The 19250-nt window shown below is 37.5% G+C and overlaps 1 protein-coding gene across 3 annotated transcripts in view; it reads right to left on the minus strand.

Moving 5' to 3' along the window:
- The window catches only part of SBF2 (SET binding factor 2), a 558284-nt gene that overhangs the window by 48268 nt on the left and 490766 nt on the right, over positions 1–19250 (minus strand). For 2 of the 3 annotated variants that reach the window (XM_057507357.1, XM_057507356.1), the window contains 5 exons: positions 17654–17829; positions 14955–15100; positions 12751–12949; positions 9747–9943; positions 7435–7575 (listed from right to left, as the gene is read on the minus strand). In XM_057507357.1, the coding sequence (XP_057363340.1) occupies positions 7435–7575; positions 9747–9943; positions 12751–12949; positions 14955–15100; positions 17654–17829 (859 nt within the window). Of the gene's footprint in view, positions 1–6460; positions 6557–7434; positions 7576–9746; positions 9944–12750; positions 12950–14954; positions 15101–17653; positions 17830–19250 lie in introns of all 3 variants that reach the window. The other variant, XM_057507359.1, reaches the window with a different exon arrangement.

Consider the following 19250-nt stretch of genomic DNA (forward strand, 5'->3'; position numbering starts at 1 on the left):
CGGCCCTAGTATTTAAGGTGGCCAATTGATTGGCAAATACAACGTGTTGTACAACACTTTCGTTCTTTGTGTTAGGCCAGAGTAACCATTTGGAATAACTAAGGGCATGTTTTTGCAGTACAGCGTTAAGCATTGCCACACTATCTTTTTCTTTCTCTTTTTATTTGAAAATTGCATTCATTTTCCATAAACAGTTGTGAGAAGCAAAAATCCATGATCCTGTGACAATACCCAATACCAATCAAAACACAGCTTGTGATGATTGAAGTAATGACTTCTCCTAAAATCCCTACTTGCACCAAAATGATAGGCAGTATTAGAGATAATACTTTTGTAATTTGAGTAATATATATATGTATACATATATATATGTATTTTTTTTTCCAAAAGAAAGAAACTGCATAAAATCATTTGAAGTGATTTTTCATTTCTGCCTGACCCTTCTACAAGCAGGAAATGAAGGGCACTGACGGCTTTAGTGGCCAAAGGAAGTCAGAAAGCTAAGGGTTCTGGAGGTACTAGCTGACTGCACACAGAGAATGCTACTACAAGACCAAACACAGACCCGGGACAGTGTGGCAAAGGCAAAGACCTCCTGTGTGCTGGCCGACTGCTCTCCTTCCTTACAAGATGAATATTGTTTCATGAAGGCTTTGTTTTAGCATACATTTCCTACTGGAATATGGGACATTAATACTTGTAGCGAAGCTTGAATGGCTGGTTTCTGTTTCTGAGATACTGTTCTCTAAACATACACCACTTTCTTATTCTAGTCCCTCTACCTGGAATGATTTCTCCCATTTTTTTATCTGACAAACTCCTTATCCCTTATCCAGGAACAATGTGAACTCCTCTGAAAAGCACTCCTGAGCATCACTAGAGTTGTTAAGAGAGCTCTATTTGAACTCTGACCACGTTGCATTGTGATTATTTGCACATTTTATTCTACTCGATGGTGTGCTCCACAGTGCAGAGACCTATTTATTCTTATATTCATGCTGGGAGCCTGATACATAGGTTCTGAAAACATTTATTGATTATTTTTGTTTTGAAAATTGGTACATTGTAAGCTGTTGTGGTCCTCTATCATTTCTTCAACTCAATTATTTGCCCTGAAAGAATGAAAGGAGGAATATTAAATAAAAAACATTAAGCATGTCCAAATGGAGGTACATTAATGAAAACAGCCAAGTTTTTATCACACAGAAAATCAACAATGAGAAAATGCCTGTATTGATATGGGGTCAGCAGGGGGCTCTGAGAACTGTATATCCCTCTGGCAGCCATGCTAACCAAGGCATCCCATGGCTACACTGGTGGTGAGGTCTACTTAGCTTCCTGAGTGACTCGGAGGTGTCAAATACTTGTCTTCAGCATGTAATTCCAAACTGCAGGATTCCCACTTAGTGGTCTGTGAAATCACTTTTAGGTCAAATCAGCATTAAAAAAAAATGATTATAATTGAAAATACTATGTGCACTGCATGTGGTGGAGACGAATATTGTTTCATGAAAGCTTTGTTTAAGTATATATACACTTTGCATTGTGACTTAGTACTACCTGAATCGCAATATGAAATGGATATGTATGTATACATATAGATATAAAATGTATCTCTTACTGGGAGTCATGATCAAAAAAGTGTGAAAGTTACTGGCCTAGACCTACAGTATATGCCCTCTATCTTTTGCCTTCAGCCAGTGAGAAGCAACCTGGCTTAAGGCAATTTAAATGCAAATGTAGACTTCCCTCCCATTTCAGCAGAGTATTAGGCACCAATGATCCTAACAACAACAATAATGGAACTAACATTTATTGAGCTCCTGTTATGTGCCAGTTACTAAATTATGTGCATTACATATATTATTTCATTTATACCTTGCAATGACTCTAAAGTTAAATATTCATCTCCATTTTTCAGATGAGGACACTGAGAATTAAGAGATTTCCTAAATTGCTTAATATCACCCACTAAGTAGGTCTGTGGTTTCAATTTGACTGTAACTGAATCAGACTCTTAAGAGTCTTGTCACCCAAGCAACCACGTGACCCTGGACCATCCAGGAGCTGTCTGGCTAAGGGGATTGCTTCAGGGAAGAAGTGATGCAGTTCATCCCACCCCTGGGAATGCTGGTGGTGTTCCCTCCACTCTATTCAGACCAAAGACAGGAGAGGAGGAAAGGGATATTTGGGTTGAATGTGGGGACGGCAACCTTATGCCTCACAGTGCATGAGATACAAGCTCTATTCTGTGAATGCTGCACTGAAATGGATGAACTAATCCTGTCCCAGTTATGCTGTTATTTGCTAAGTGATCTTGGCCAAGTCACTTCATCATTTAGAGCCCCTTAAAATAATTATCCTACAGGTTATTTCAAGGATGAAATAACACATGTAGAGGAACTTAAAGGGACATGAAAATGTAAAAGATGAAAAATTAAAAAGCTGCCCTCACATGGCTACTTCCCAATACACTCAGCTGTTACGTTTTATATTTAAGAGGCAGTACCAATTTTCTTACAGCATTTTTCTGCTAGACAACATAATTTATTCAAGTTGTAAGTATACGTATTTCCCCCCTGGAGCTCAAAAGCTCTTTTAATTTTAAATGAAAAGCAATGTGATCTATTCACATCTTCATTTTTTCTTAACTGGTTCTTGTGTGAAGAAGGCTGCTTCCTGGGCCTTAGACGCATGCAGCTGCTACATCATCAACATGCATGCTGAATGCAGTGTGAGCACCCCAACTGAAAAAGGGTGAAGGAGGAGGTGGAGGTCAGTCTAAACTCTGGCTCATCAGAGTGGGAAAGGCACACAGTGGACATAAATATAAGAAGGAAACCAGAAACCAAGATTCTACTACAATGGATGGAATAAAAAAACTGAAAAACGCAGAAGAGAAAAAGGGAGAAGGTTAGGAGGAAGATTTAGAGATTGGAGCCTTTTTCCACACAGGACAAATAAGGAACTTCTGGAGAAGTGGTACCTAACTGGAAGAACCAAGAGATCATACCTGAGGGAAGGTACAAGGAAAGGAACTATGTGTAGGACATAGGAATGTCTGCATCTAGTTTTGCCCGGGCCAGTCTGAGTGGGTATCTGCCTGTCATGTTCATGTTAATAGGAAGTATTGTGAGACTTCCCAGACTTGCTTGCCTCAGTCCATTCCTGCCACTCCACATGAGGAGGAATGACACCATCAGAAGGGACAAAGGAAGCAGCTTTAGGGATCATGAAAGAAGCTGAAGTTGTCAGGAAACTGCAGTATCTCACCTTCCAATTAATCACTGGGACCTCAGAAAATTTGGAGGGCTTTGTGAGTGAAAATAATTAAAGAGATGGAGTAAAAGAATGACATTTGTATGTTTGGATCCTAGCTTAAGATACCAGAGTGATGGGTACCTGGTTAGGAGCAAAAAACTGTCAAAAGGAAACACACTAAGTTCACAGTAATTTTCAGAAGAAAATATTTGGGAATAGTGTCAAAAATAATAATATGGCCTCATTATGCAAAGAATGGATCAGAAATGCATTAAATAGGGGATTTTAATCCTATGAGGTAAATATAGCCTTTCAGGTACCTTTGAAAATAGCAAAGAATGGACTCATGATTATAATGTAACCATTAATGGGGATCCCCTCATATAAAAAAGCCATGAGTCTGAAGTTAATGTAAAAAAAGAGAAGACAATGTAATTGAAACAGATAAGTGAGTATCTATAAGCCTTAGGTATCAACATAGAAGGAGAGACAATTTTGTACCTATAATTTGTATTACAAGTCATCGGGCCAAACGGAGTAACTGATAATGTGTTCTTAATGATGTGTACAAAGGCAACATTCAAGAGCAGGGTGGAGGGTGAGAGGGCTTCAACTAACCAGACACATGTTGCAAGTTTCATTCTACTGAAAGTTTAATGGAAAAACTGCTGACATGCCTGCTGACAATACAAAGTTTCAGTTGGTAAGTAAAGCAACAGGGGAACTGCAATCATGAACCAAAATCTGATAGGAGTTCTTGGCAACAGAAATACCAAGAACTTTAGGAAAAGTCACTGTAGTATCTTTTAGTTCAAATTCACCAAGAAAGAAATGATGAGAAGAATAAAGTTTGTATCTTAAACTTTAGAATAATGGTATTTAAAAAAAAAAAAAAAAAGCTATATATGACTGTTATGGGTTGAACTGTGTCCTTCTCCCACCCCATTCATATGTTGAGGTCCTAACTCCCAGAACCTCAGAATGTGACCTCATTTGGAAATGGGGTCACTGCAGATGTATTAAGTTAAGATGAGTTAAGATGAGGTCATACTGGAGTCAGGTGGGCCCCTAATTCAATATGATTGGTGTCCTTATAAAAAGGGGAAATTTGGAGATAGACACACAGGGAGAGTGTCACATGAGGATGAAGGCAGAGATCTGAGTGATGTTTCTACAAGCTAAGGAATGCCAAAGATTGCCAGCAAACCACCAGGATTTAGGGGAAACACACGACATAGATTATTGCTCAAAGCCCTCAGGAGGAACCAATCCTAACAACATTCTGATTTCAGACTTCTAACCTCCAGAACTGTGAGACAAGAGTTGTTTAAACCACCCAATTTGTGCCATTTTTTCAGTAGCTCTAGCAAACTAATACAATGAGCTTAAGGCCTGAAACACTAAACACAAAGATGACTGAGGAAGGTTGAAAGCTTTAGGAAATCCTGCAATTACAGAAAGTTCTGATGAGGTGGGAAAAAATGTATCTAAAGGACCAACAGGACTGCCAGGTGATATACAGTAATCTTGGTTTTCAAAAGGGGAAAAAAGTGTACTTTGTAAAATAAAGCCTTTGTTCTAAACCAAATTCTAGAATAATTATTAATGGACTATTTATAATTACTTAGGAAAACACACTAATTTCTATAATGAGTCATGCTAAATTAAACATAAAAGCTTTTGTGATGCCGTTAACAGTTTGAAAGGTTGGCAAATACTGAATTAAAAAGACTGGCAGAGATTTAGAAATATAGGCCAAGTGGGTTTTAGTAGGAGGACGTAAAACCAACACAGGTGAACAGATCGATCTCTTTCTTCAGAGAGGCTTTTATGCTATTTTGCTGAAAGCTTTTGTCTTTAGCCCTAGCTTGTTCAGCCTTTTTTAAAACAACAAATCACATGAGAACAGTGATCAAATGTATGTATGACAAGAGGCTTGGCACAACAGCTAATACACTGGTAGACAGAATCAGGATCCGAAGGTTTAAAACAATAGTCCGTATACAAAAGGATGGAACTTTGTACGGTTTGTATATAGTATATTTAGGTCTCCAAATTCTCAAGGTTAGTATATTTTTAAGAACAACAGCACATGGGAAGCAGACAAGGAGATTTCAAGTGATGTTAACCCCAGTATGGGTCAACCTGGTGATGGGGCTAATCTCCATCTCTCAGCTCACCTTTGGCTGCATGAGTTCAATCCTGTGGAGAGTTCACTGAGAGACAAAGAGGGTGAGTAGACTACAATTAATTTGAATTGGGGATATTTAGAGTTAACTAAAATTCTCCGAAAAGATTAGATCAGTTTTTAAATCTGAAGGGCTATAGTATGGGAGATTAGATTGAGAATTTCCTAATTTTAAAGGGCAGAACTCGGCCTAATATGTAAAAGTTTCATGGTGGTAGATTTTTAGAATGACAGGAGAAAGAAATTTCTGACAAATAGAGTTGTTTGCAAATGCCAGGGACTACTTTGGAGGAAGAAATGAGTGTCCTATTACTGAAGACGTTCAAGCAGAACCAAGATCATTCTGCTGGTACGTTTTCAACGGGATCCAGTGTTGCGTGGGAGTGAGAGAAAGAGCCTGAGAGTCAGTGATTCCACTGTGAAGTAGGAGAATTTTAAAATCAAGATACTTGGTTTGGAATTTCCTCTGAAAAGTAAAAGAATCTCAAATAATCTCTAGAGACCAATGTAGACCACCTTTTGGAGCTAAAAAAGCCAATACTCAGCCCTTTTCTATTTCCTCATGACAGCAGCTACAGCTCAGGGATTAAAAAAAAAAACAGTAACCTGGATATCATTCTCTTTTGCCCCCCAAACTAGCATTTCAGAGAAGAGGAGTGAAAATAACAGGCATTGCAGGCACAACCCTTGGGTCTGGGAATACTTCTCCCCCACGTCTTATGCTTCTGTGATCGGTCTTCCCCTCTGCAAACCTGAAGCACCCTGGAGCACTCCCAGGGCTGCCTTGCCACTTAGACATGCTCGCCTCACTTTCCAGCACTTCCAAAAGCACCGATATAAGACCTCAGTAACCATTATACCTCTCTCATGAGGCTAAACTCATCTGTCACCACGCTGGTAATAAATTTGATCATTATTTAGATAAGAGTAATTAAGAACAATTTGAACCATAATTAGTTTTCTGCTTTTAGGGATGTATCAGTGCTCAGTTATAAAATCAATCTTACTAACCTCCTCGAGAAAAGCTATTGGATGGGTTTACATCCAAATGTCCTGGCACTACCTGCTTAAGCACAGTGGACATTCTTGAAGTCCTCCTTTCAGACCCTAAAGTCAGCCAAAAAGAAGAACAAGAACCATGTCGTTCAGGCTAACATTACTCAAATGACAAAACGTTATCTTCATGTGTAGCATGTCTAATTGCTGCCAAACACTGTACTTTTTACGAACCCAAAGCTTTAATAGAGATAACAAGGCACTGTTACTGTTTCTTCAGAGATACACACATTTGCAAGATTATAGAGAGTTAGGTTTGGCAAGTGCAATCAGAGGATTGAATGATAAATGAAGCAAGGCATGCATGGTGTTACTTTACAAGAAAAGCCACTTTCTGCTTATGTTGAGCTAATTCAAATAGCTGATTAAGCCAAGAAGACCAACTTCTCAAGTCACATGCTCCTGTTGTCTAACACATTAGGGTTACCTCTACATGAACCCTTTGGGGTTCCATCACATGATAACTGAAACAGAATATTAGTACAAGTCTTAATGGCTTCATCCAAACCTAGTGAAAACAAACTGTACTGTGAATCATAAAAGGCTGCAGAAGTTTTGGGAACTTCAAACTTATACATGATTTAATTTACATTTAATAAACAGATGTTCAACTTACACATTCAATTTTGTAATAATATTTTAAAATAAAGTCTATGCAGTAAAATTCAAGGAAAAAAACCCAGATGACTTTATTTATGTTCCCCACCTCCTCTCCTATTACTCTTTTAAAAAGGAAATAATTGACTCTCTAAATTTGGTTACTGTTTACTAGACATTAACAGTGGCCCTGGTTTCTAAGTTATAGTCCCACAGGGTAAAATTTTAAAGGGTCATGTGGAAGGAACAGTGCAAATAAATGAAGGGACTAGTCCTAGGTATGAATCTGACTTTTCATAGTTGTCAAGAAGAAAAGTATTATCAGATCTTACCTGGAGACAGAGCAAGTGCTGGCCTGACAGTAAGGGTGTTATTACCATTGAGTTTCTGATGGACAGAAACTGCATTCAGTAAGGCTTGCAAGTACTTTTCTTGTTCTATGCTACTGGAAGATTCTAAAGAGGAGGTAGGAGCTATAAAAGGAAAATACATGAATAAAACAAACTGCCTCTATGTTAATAAAACAGGAATCTATACAAATATACATATATACATATACATACAAATATATAGAGAGCTTATTCTTTCTATATACATCTTCAAGTTACCACACCCAAATATAGAAACCAGCCCCATGCTATTAAGTGGCTAATCTTCCTGTGATATTGGTTTCACCACACCTGCTTCTTGGTTGCCTCATCATCTTCTCAGAAAGAGCCTCGGTCTGGAAAACCATAGGGCTGTCCTTTCAGGCACAAGTATAGCCTCTCATTATCCAAGCAACTCAAAATGAGGTGTCACAAAAGACAACATCTCCTTGTTGATCTCTCCCAACCATCCTGTCCATGCTGCTCTTTGAGAGCAGAGGATGGAGTAGTTGCCCTTGGCATCCCTGAATGGGCAGAGGTTAGAATTTCCCAATACCAGTAGCTTTATTCCAATTCTGCCAAAAAGGCCTAACAGGCACATGAACTTGTAGGGGTTTGCTGTGGGAAGGGTGGAGGAAGATGGGCAGAAGACGTAATAGCCACTGCTAGATTCCCTGGTCCTTAAAGAGGGGTAGAAAGTATGCACAGATGGAAACCAATGTGAGAGCAATTCTGGGTTGGAGGGAGTCTGAGCCTGGTTTGTATAGAGCAAAACAGAATCACTGAAATTGGGCTGGCCACTCTAAAGAGGCACTGGGGGCGCTCACCAGAAGCGCAACAGATGTTAACACATTTTGTTACAACCTCAACAGGAAATAACTAATTGGCATACTTTTTTATTATATTTTATCAACTTTAAGATTCCATTATTATATTTCATAAACTCTAAGATGTCATCAGGTATAAGATGCACCATTATTTTATGTCCCAAGGATAAAAAACTCTGCCATTTAAACTATGACAAAATTCTTTGTGATCACATCAACTGTAAGTTGCATCCTGATTTCAAAGATATTAAAATGTTAGCAAATGTGTGAACTCAAAAATGTGAAATACAGTAAATTATATATGTTAAATCATATAAATTAGATTAGATTAAAAATCAGAAAACACTGGAATAAAATAATTTCAATTTTTTAAAACTAAAAGATTAGTGATATGCCCATAATGCTCATCTAATGATACACTCACTTTATATCCTGTGTTCTCTTATACCCACTATGAGGCTTGGGAGGATTCCTCAGGGCAGAAACAGTTAAAAGCCTTCAACTACACTGGTGTTGGGACTCTAACCCAGGCATAATAATAGTAACAGTAGTAGTAATATGTGCTGGCATGTGCTGCCCTCAGTCAACTGAATGATCAAAGACACGTTGGTCAATTTGTAACTTTCAGGAGGGAAATGGATGAGAATACAGAAGAGACAACTGAAAAGCACATAGTTTACCTGATGAACCTAGAACTTGAGTTTCCAAAGTGGAAAGAATGTGGTCATCCCTAAATTGGATCTGCTACCTTAGAGGTCCATTGTTTAATTTTACTGAGGGTCTACTATAAACTAGAAGTTATAAAAAAGGTCAGCAAAATACAGCTCCTGACTTCGAGACCTCAGACATGGTGCTCAAAAATATCCTCAGAAAAAGGGACGGAAGTACTTAATATTTCTGCTTTCTATAGCTGGCCACCCTCTAGCTTCCCAAAAACCTCTTGCTTGAAAGCTCCTAACCCAGCATTTTGGTCATTCATTTGCTGCCTTGTTTTTGTGTGTGCATGTGACTTGTAGGAATGACAGGATATCTCATATTGCATGGGACAGAATCCCTCCTTGCCTCTGAAGCTGTTAAATGTATTTGGATGCTTTCCAGAAGAAAATAAAAAGATTAGAATAATCTAGTTTCCATCTCTGTATACTTTGGTTTGCTGAAATGAAAACAGCCTAGAACCAAAGACTTTATTATGTTAATTTCTATTAAAATCCAGAATAATTTAAGGATATAGTTGTAATTATTAAGTTGTCAAACTCACAGTAGAGCCCCACACTGTTAAGTCCAGTTCTTGTTTAAGTAGTACATGTTGTACAGAGCACAGTGGAGAGTCTGTGTGTGAGAGCTGGCTTGGTGAAAGGGCCCAACTGTTATCCCCAGGTATTACATCCTTTATTTTTAGGAATACTCTCAAGTAAAAGGATCCTCATTGTGCTGTAAAGTGATGCTTACCTGCCTGAGGGGAGTTCTGGGATTTGAAAAGACCAACTACTCCCTTCCCATGGAATCCTCCAGATCGGAGAAGCAGGGTACTGCTTCTTGAGTTCTTCCAACATACAACAGGCAGGCGATTGTGTCGATAGCAGCGGGCTACTCTTGGTAAATTACTGTCCTGCACAGTTTGAGGTACAACTAGAAGGCCAGGATAGCTTTAAGGAAATGGAAGGGAGCAAGAGGATGATTTGGGTGGGTAAATGGGGGTGGGGAGCAGAGAAGGGAAAAGAAATGGGGAGAGAGGGAGGAAGAGGGAGAATATAATATGAATAACATTATAATTGTAATTTGCTAAGGCTCAGAAACATATTGGTTGAAGGGTAAGATGTGTATCTCAAACTTGGAACTTCATTTTAACACATTTCTTCAGGGGTTCAGAAGAAAAGGACTTGCTGGTGAAAACAGTGAACCCTTCTACTAACCTATAGCCTTTTTTGAAATGAGCCCCTTTCAGCAATGCTGCAGACTTTTGCTGAATAACCTAAGCTTAGCAAATAAAAATGTAATATAGAATTACTAAGAAGGCCCCTGTTAAACTGATTATTTTCCTTGCCTTATACATTACTTTTCATCAACTTGAAATAAAAATTGTAACATTATGGATTGATGTCAACTTTATGAAAACAGTATGTTCAAATGTCAAAATGAGTTTATGAAAGGTATGAAAACAGTATGTTCAATTATCAAAATGAGTTTAAATACTTTACTAACAATACATGTTGACAATTTTTTAAAAAGGAATAACTCATAAAGTTACAAGATATGATGTTGGGAAGATAAAAAACACATCTTGTTTTTATAGATTTGTTAGTTCAAGAAGATAGGTTTCAGAGTCATTTCTTTATTTTTGTTTACTTAGAAATATTACATTAAAGAGAGTTTTTAATATTAATAACCTCCCAACCTCTAATTCCATTATCTTTTTTTAGGTGTGTGATCTTTTTGTTGTGGTTAAATATACCTAACATAAATTTAACATGCTAACCATTTTTAAAAGTACAAATCAGTGACACTAAGTACAATCACAATATTGTACAAGCACTACACCTCCCCATTCCCAGAACTACTAATTCCTTATCTTGATATAAGCCAGTGCTGAAAGGAGGGAGGGGAAATCCAGTTTATGTTCATGCAAAATTGTAATCTTCAATGACTTTAGTGAATGCCAAATTAACTTTCCATACTTAACCAGAGATACCTTGGAAGATTCTGAAATCCTAGCACTTTGGTGCTCCAGGAAGTTACAGGCTGTATTTTTCTAATACCACACCACAAACTAATGAAGAGACCTAGCTGTAGACATGATCATTCATGAAGACTGGGAAAGCAGTTCATTATTAGGGCCTTCTATTTCTAACTCCACTTTAATATCTGCTTTTCCCCCCTATTTCCAGATATAATGATTTTGTGTGTTAGGTAAGGTAACGTGCTGAATGGCTTGAAGGTGCTACTTCAGTAACTGGGCAAGAACCAGCATAACTCTTCACCCTTGCTCCCGGAACTGGCTGTCCCCTCCTTCCATGAGACATGAGGACCACAGACCATGCTCTGCTACACTCAGGATCTAAGATTTTCCTACTTTGAGGCATGGGCTGGACTGACAGCTGGATAACCACTGATGCTGGGGCAGAATAGTGTTAAGCCTGAAGACTAGGAGACTACTCTCAGTACAAGTCTCACTTAGCCATGAAAGAAGGATCCATCCATTTATTCTGCCACCCACCTATCCCACTACCAGAGCCATAGGCCTTGGGCTCCAAAGTAAATCTTAAGAGGTACACTGGGCTTCAGGAGCTGCTATGGAAACATTTTAATCAAAGAATAACACACACATGAATGCTCAAAACATAAATGAATTAACACAAAAAGAAATCTATATTACTACCACATAGGTAAAAAAAATAGACCGTCACCAGCATCCACGGAGATCCCCTTGTATCTCCTTGTGATCACTGTTTCTCTCTCCTCCTCAAAAATTATCACTATCTTTGACTGCTAACAACATGGATGAGTTTTCCCTGTTTTTGAATTTTAGAAAAAAGGAAACAATAGAATTTATTCTTTTGTGTCTGGTTTCTTTTGCTCAACATTATGTTTGTGAGATCCATCCATGCATACAGATGTAGTGTGTTTAGTTTTAGTGCCATATATCCTACTAAGTGATTATTACTTATTTATCTATTCTTTTATTATTAGTCTTGAGTAGTTTCTAGTTTTTGACTATGTAAGAAAAATGTTGCCAGGAACATGCTTGTAGATGTCTTTGGGAGCACATATGCATTTCTGTTGAAAGTTCTGCTCCACCTAGGAGTAGCACTGGCAGATAACAGATTATGTATATGTTCATTAGATGTTTGGTAGATGCTGCCAGACAGCATTCCAAACTTGTTTAGCCAATTTACATACAGTCCCCACCAGCAATAAATGTGAGTACCACTTGATCAACATTCTTATTAGTACTTTGTATTCTTGGTTTTTAAAATTGTGGTCATTTTTGCAGGTATAACCTAGTTTCACTGGGATTTTAATTTGCATTTATCTGAAGACTAACAGGTTGAGCATTTTTCAGATATTTATTAACCACCATGATCATCTTTTGTGAAGTGCCTATTTAAGTTTCTGCCATTTCTTTGGACTTTTTATTCCTTAATGATGTCTTCTGATATATAGAAGTTCTTAATTTATCACTTCATAAAGGGAACAAAAATTTTTACCTTTCACCTTTGATCCGATACAGGCACTGTTCAGTGATACAATAGTAGTTCTGAGAATGCCAATAAGATGCTTGCTCATGCTGCGTAAAACATGTCCCTTAAACACATATATCCCTGGAGATCTTGCTCTCCAGGCTATATTTGCTGGCGTTTTTTTCTCTCTGTGGGCTATGGATGCAAATAGCCCATTCAAAACTTGAATGGAAGAAAGGGAAGAAGTCTCTTTTTGGAGCCCCAAACAGACTTACCTCCTGCAGAGTGAATACATCCTGTTGGAGGCAGTGATTCGAAAGTACTCTGGTTTTGAGCGAGAAGAGCTGCCACTTATGGTTCCCAAACCTAAACGCTGGTAATCTCTGAAACAAGCTTTTTCCACTAACTGCTCCATTGTCGACTTCTCTGAGGCCTTCAGAGTGGTATTTGTCGGGAGTTCACTGTCATCTGAAACTGTGGTAGCAGAAACAGGTTTTGAGAGATGATACAGCTCAAGGTAGATGATTAAAGACTTCCTTTTGAAGAGGAGCCTTAAACCAAGAGAGGTTTCTATTAGGGCCACAGGTATTACATACATCACAAATTAAGCCATGTTATTACTTCTATGAGGAATCATTACGCTCAAGAATTAATTTTAATTGGTAGTCAGGACATAAAATATCAGGGGCTCAATTAACTCAGGATGTCAGGACAATTAACTCAAAATTTCCAAAAAAAATACAATTTTGAATTATTCATATTTTTCTGCTTCAATCAGTCTTGCTTATCAATGCCAAAGTGCAGTGATTTCTATTTAGAATTCTAGGAATGAACACTCCAACTTTGTCAGTAAAATTTATCTTTTATATGATCACTACACAAACTTTGTCATCCTGGTTTCAGTTAACTTTTCAGAGCATAAACTTTTATTAGGAATTTCTAGATTAAGCAGAAGCTCACTAGTGGGAAAAGACCTTTCTTAAAGAAGTAGGAAGAAGTTATACTTTTTTCATGGAAACATTTTTGTCAAAGGATGTGGTAGATATGGGAAACTCCCTCACAATTTTGCAATCACAGGTTACAGAATCCTTTAAGATTTTACTGTGGAAGAATTTACCCAATAATCAAGTATTTTAGGGAGGATTAAAAAAAAACCCAACATTCCTAATTGGTACTGCATGTTCTAACTAAAAAAAATTCCATGTTAAAAATTATCCTGATTTACTTTATTATTTATTTTTAAAGTGAGAGAAGTCAAATTAAGCTTTCTATGTTTTTGGAAATGTACTCAAGATTCCGATGTCAAAGGTAATGATAGGGCTCTCTTCCTTTATAAGAAAAACAATCTAACAGCTTATCCCTACAATTATAAGATTTTGTGTCTTACTTTACGAATTTCACAATGTAAATATATTATCGGGTATCAGTTACGTGTTGGCCTTTTATTTCCAGAGGAGCAAAGAGCGTTACATAATTTGGTCTTTTGGTGGAATAACTATCATAGAATAATAGTTTTCTTCTGTGAAATCACAAAAACTTCAAATTAGGAGATTCACTAGTGACTGGAGGCAGTATTTCTTTGTAGCTTTCCATGGGACTGTGACTGTGAGAAGGCCGGGGTTCCAACAAGTGGTCCTTTCAGTAATGTAATGGTGGGTCTTCTCATTGCCCCAGAGACACATGTGTAGGTACACATATTGAAAAGGAGAACTTCAGGAATCTCTCTAAAGGAGAGGTTTCTTTTTCTGAAATGTTGTTGTAATTAGCATTAGTAGAAGTAGTGGTTGTATAATCACTGGTAATTGTTTTAAGATCCTGAGAAGGAAGAGGGTGCAATGGTATCCTATCTAATTAGATCAGATTAGATCTGATTCTCTCTAGTGTTAATTCCATAAGCATAGTCCATACTGAGTTAGGGAATAGAAAATAGTAAGACATTTTGCTACTGGTTTTCTACTTCTATTTTCCCAACTGAGAGGTATCTCAGCTTCACAGAGTCTGTTCTTTTAAATATTTAGTAGGCATTTTTTTCTTAACATCTAAGAAGCCCTTCATCTTAGGCCCACTTTGATTAAGAGCACCCACAATGTTTTTACCAAAAACCCAAATCTTCAACTTCAAATATTCAGTGTCCTTATTTCCTTATTCTTATTCCATAACAATAAGGCATTTATACCTAACTGTCCTGTGCAGTGGGGTTTCTTTCTTTTTTCCTCTGATGAGATCCACATAACAATGGCCAGTTTTATGGAGTTAGTAAATGAGAAGTATAATTTAACAAAACCTTTACAATGGAGTATTGAGAAAATAATTTTTTTTTCTAGTTCTGAGATGCTGGTAAGTACCTCCAATTTTCTTATGAGAACTAGGTCTTTGTGAGTCCAAGTTTAAGTGTGACTATGACTTAGTCTCTTATTCTTATGCTTTTAAGAAGAAAGAATAGAATTGATTCATGAAGGAAAAATGAGTTCTTACATACCAGATATGTCATCTTCCTCATTCCATCCAGGACGATTGACTCTCTCTTCCACAATTGTCCCTGTCCTCCTCTTCAATAAATACTGCCGCCCGATTGTCATTTTCCCTGCCCTTTTGGCACCTTTCACAATTGTTTTTGAGAAGGTGCTACAAGTCATCAAACCAAAGAGAATATCAATTTAACATGAAGATACAACTTATATTTTTTGATACTTACACTGCTTAACTTGTTTCTTCTTCATTCCCACAGCCACTACTATTGTCTAGGCTTTCATTAAGCCTCTCCTCCTTTAGATCACCTTTTATATGGCAGCAGAATAATTTCCTACAGAACACTGTTGTCATCTAGACACTGTTATAGGCAAAAAGCTCAAGAGCCTAGAGTGGTAGGTTCACAAAACCCTTTTCACCCCAAAACGAAACCCCTCAGTTTGGCTTTTCTGCACATGTGCCCCTTCATCCACTCAGGTTATTCATGCTACTGCATCTGCCAGTTCTCACAAACTATGCTGGTGGAAGTCTCCCTGCATGGAAAGCCTGCCCTCTTCTCTCCTGATTCAAACTCTTTACTAACTCAGAGGTTTTTCTTTGACCTATGACAATTATAGTTTGCAACACCTTTACTTATCTCTTAAATATTTTATGTGCGTATATGTGGTGTCCTGCCTTCTAACACTGTAAATCTTCTGAGATATAAAAAGAATAACGTAATTCTCCTTTTGGAGAAGAAAAAAATAAGGAATCAGAAATTTTGGTATCCTTTTGAGAATTAGCTTTAATTAAAAGGATACTAAGATATAAGTAACTCAGACCTGAGAGCATTTTATTTACTTCAAAAGTTTACCTTTTCTTGCTGACAGAAAGTCTGGGTACAGCATATTTACAATCCAGAGAATTAAACAAAGGACCCTTTTCCTAAATAATCAGGAAATGAAGATGAAGGAGATGAGGGTTTCAAGTAAAATTGCTTTTGATTACATTATTCTCTACCACAAATAACAGAACATTTTTGTGTTTTTTTGCCATTTGCTGAAAAGTGATAAGGACTCTTTTACTGTCAAATAGTTTCACGGGACCCTGTCTTTAGTCGTCTGAAATGTAAATCTGAGGGCTTGAAATATGTTTTGGATAATAGTTAGGAACAATAAAATACTGGTATTTCCTAAATAAAACCTATTGTAAATCATTTCAGTTGGAACTTAAAATAAATGCAATGTGACTTCTGAAATTTTTTCCCAGCTAGAGCTATATCCTTTGTTTTATATACAAGATAATTCTAAGATGTTTTAAAATTTAAAACTGCTATATCTGTGTTGCAGCTGAATAGGATAAGCTTGATACATACAATAAGCTTGATTTATATAAATAAACAAATAAATAACCCACCCCCTACCCCAATAAAACACCACACTAAGCTTTGTTTTTTTCCATAGAGAGCTGGGATAATGACTATCATAGGCTCCTCTGTGAACCCACAGTGCTAATCTAAGGCCCTCGGCTCACTGTTATAAATATCTAGGAAGCTGTTCATGCTTTAGTGTATCATTCCTGGATATGCATGGTCTCCTTTGCTTCCCAGGTAACAGTGGTACAGCTATGCAATTTAGAAATGGCACACTGTCTGAAACCTCAACTCTCCTATGATCCCCAGCTTACCCCACTTTTAGGCAAAGGCAAGGCCTTTTCTGTAAATTCAGCACAAGGACAGTCTAATGTGTAATTTGTACTGGCAGATGCCCAAATGCCAGGTGATTAAGGATGAACAAACTGAAATTTTAGCCCCTATATTTTATCACTAATTGAAGAGAATTTTAAAGCAATTGTAATTTTGCAGTAACTGAAATTTAAAAGTTTCAATATAAATTATTAAGATTTTTCTTAAGAAAATAAGGGCTTTCTAATGACAACTAAATATAATGCCTGATCTTGGACTAGATTCTGTATCAGGTAGAAAAACAGCAGTAGCTATAAAGGATCATCAGCAAAATCTGAATATGGACTCTGAGTTAGATAAAAGCTTTATGCTCCTGGTTGTGACTACTGTACTGTGATTATTTAAGATAATGTCTTTGTTCTTAGGAAGTACATATTGATGTATTTAGAGATAAAAAGGTGTTATATTTGTAACTCAAACAGTCTAGGAAAAAAATATATGTGAGAGAGAGAATGATAAAGATAATGGACCAAAACATGAACAGTTGGTGAATCTGGGTAAGGGGATATTATAGGAATTCTTTGTATTATGTTGTGAATTCATTATGTAAATTTGAAATTGTATCAAAACAAAAAGGTACCAAAAAGAAAGAAAAAAATAAAGGCTCTCATCTTTAGATAAAGTAAAACTGCTTAACAGGCTTAAAGAAAACTGATGGGATTTGATCAAAAGCAGTTAGAGAGTGATCAATGGGGGAGAAAGGGAAAACAGAATTTCACATTCTAAAAATATATTATAAGCGAGGGACAGGGTAGTCAAAGCCTATTACAGCTTTTTGTTTTTGAAGCTTGTGACATATTGCTACTATTGTTACACTGCTCCATTACAAGCATTGTTACAATACTTCTGTGCCACAACTTTCTGAGCTTGGTCCAGTAGGCTTGACAGAATGGCAAACAAAAAGAACACACTGACTCAAAGGGCACGTCGCTTCCCCTGACAGTCAACTATGGGAGGGCTGAAATGAAACCTGACTGTCTTCTTACCGAAAGGAAGTGTTCTTTTCCTTTTGTTTGGGTAAAATTATTTGTGGGGTAGTTTGTCCAGCAGCAAAAGCAAAGGTGGTGAAGATGGACTGAGGATAACGGAACTTCATCAGCTGTTTCTTAAAGATCTCTACTACTTCTGGACTCACTTCTTCATCAAACGCTACCTTAATCAACTAGAGACAAAAGAGATCAAACCCATCAGAAGCAATAAGTATTTCTAGATGCCCCCCACCCCCTGCAAATTACAGAAGTAACAGATTATAACAATACCAAACAGCAAGAGTTTGGGGGTTGAAAGGACCTTGGTTATCATGTTGTAATGCAATTTCTTATTTAAAAACAAAAAATTAAGGCTCAGAAAAGTTTCCTCATCATAGTTGGCAAGGAAAATCTTGTATCTTGAGGTTGGGTTTCTTTAAGACTATATTTTTTATGTTTAGATAGGGAAATTTTCTTATAGAGGCTGAAGTAGGATACACGTCCTTCTCATTTCTCAACTGCTGGTTCTACATAGGGGATTTAGCCTAAAAAGGTTTCTTTCCATCCAGCAATACTATAAATCTAGGAAGAAAAAAATCAGTTTGACTCAAATCCTAACCAGCATAGCTAGGCAATATTCTAGCTCAGTTCATTGGCAGCTAAAACAGTGTAGAAATCCCTAGGAGGTCACCGGTCGCAGGTGGTGGGAGAAGGTCCAGAGGCTAGAGGTCAGTAGCCTCACATTTCACACAATTAGTATATGGAGATACTAGGGAAGGCTTTCTGACTGCAAGGAATAAGGCAAGAATGAGAGTCCTGGGAAATTTGAGAAGTCAGAGACAAGACAGGAAGAACAGGAAGAGCAAAATGTCACAGAACTGTAAAAAAGGAACAATGAAGAAAAGATCACTCTTCCAGTCTTGGGTTTGTATCAGTAATTCCACAAGTTTTGATATGCTCAGATCCCCCTAGAAAAACCTTTAGTTTCTCAGGGGTTATTTAGTTAGTACCAATAGTACTCTAGCCCTAGTTATAATTGTTGGAGTTTCATCTCTTCCACAAAAAAACTTAGGGCAATGGAATATTACTCAGCCATAAGAAGAAAACAGATCCTACCATTTGCAACAACATGGATGGAGCTAGAGGGTATTATGCTCAGTGAAATAAGCAGGCAGAGAGACACGTACCAAATTATTTCACTCATATGTGGAGTATAAGAACAAAGGAAAACTTAAGGAACAAAACAGCAGCAGAATCATAGAACCCAAGAATGGACTAACAGTTACTAAAGGGAAAGGGACTGGGGAGGATGGGTGGGAAGGGAGGGATAAGAGCAGGGAAAAAGAAAGGGGGCATTACGATTAGCATGTATAGTGTGTGTGGGGGCACGGGGAGGGCTGTGCAACACAGAGAAGACAAGTAGTGATTTTACAGCATCTTACTATGCTGATGGACAGTGACTGTGAAGGGGTATGTGGGGGGGAATTGGTGAAGTGGGGAGCCTAGTAAACATAATGTCCTTCATGTAATTGCAGATTAATGATACCAAAAAAAACCAAAAAAATCTTAGGGCACATTGTTCTGAAACAGATGCCAAGAGAGTTGCTCTCTATTT

Source organism: Manis pentadactyla, chromosome 9 (assembly GCF_030020395.1).
Source record: "Manis pentadactyla isolate mManPen7 chromosome 9, mManPen7.hap1, whole genome shotgun sequence".
NCBI classification, from domain to species: domain Eukaryota; kingdom Metazoa; phylum Chordata; class Mammalia; order Pholidota; family Manidae; genus Manis; species Manis pentadactyla.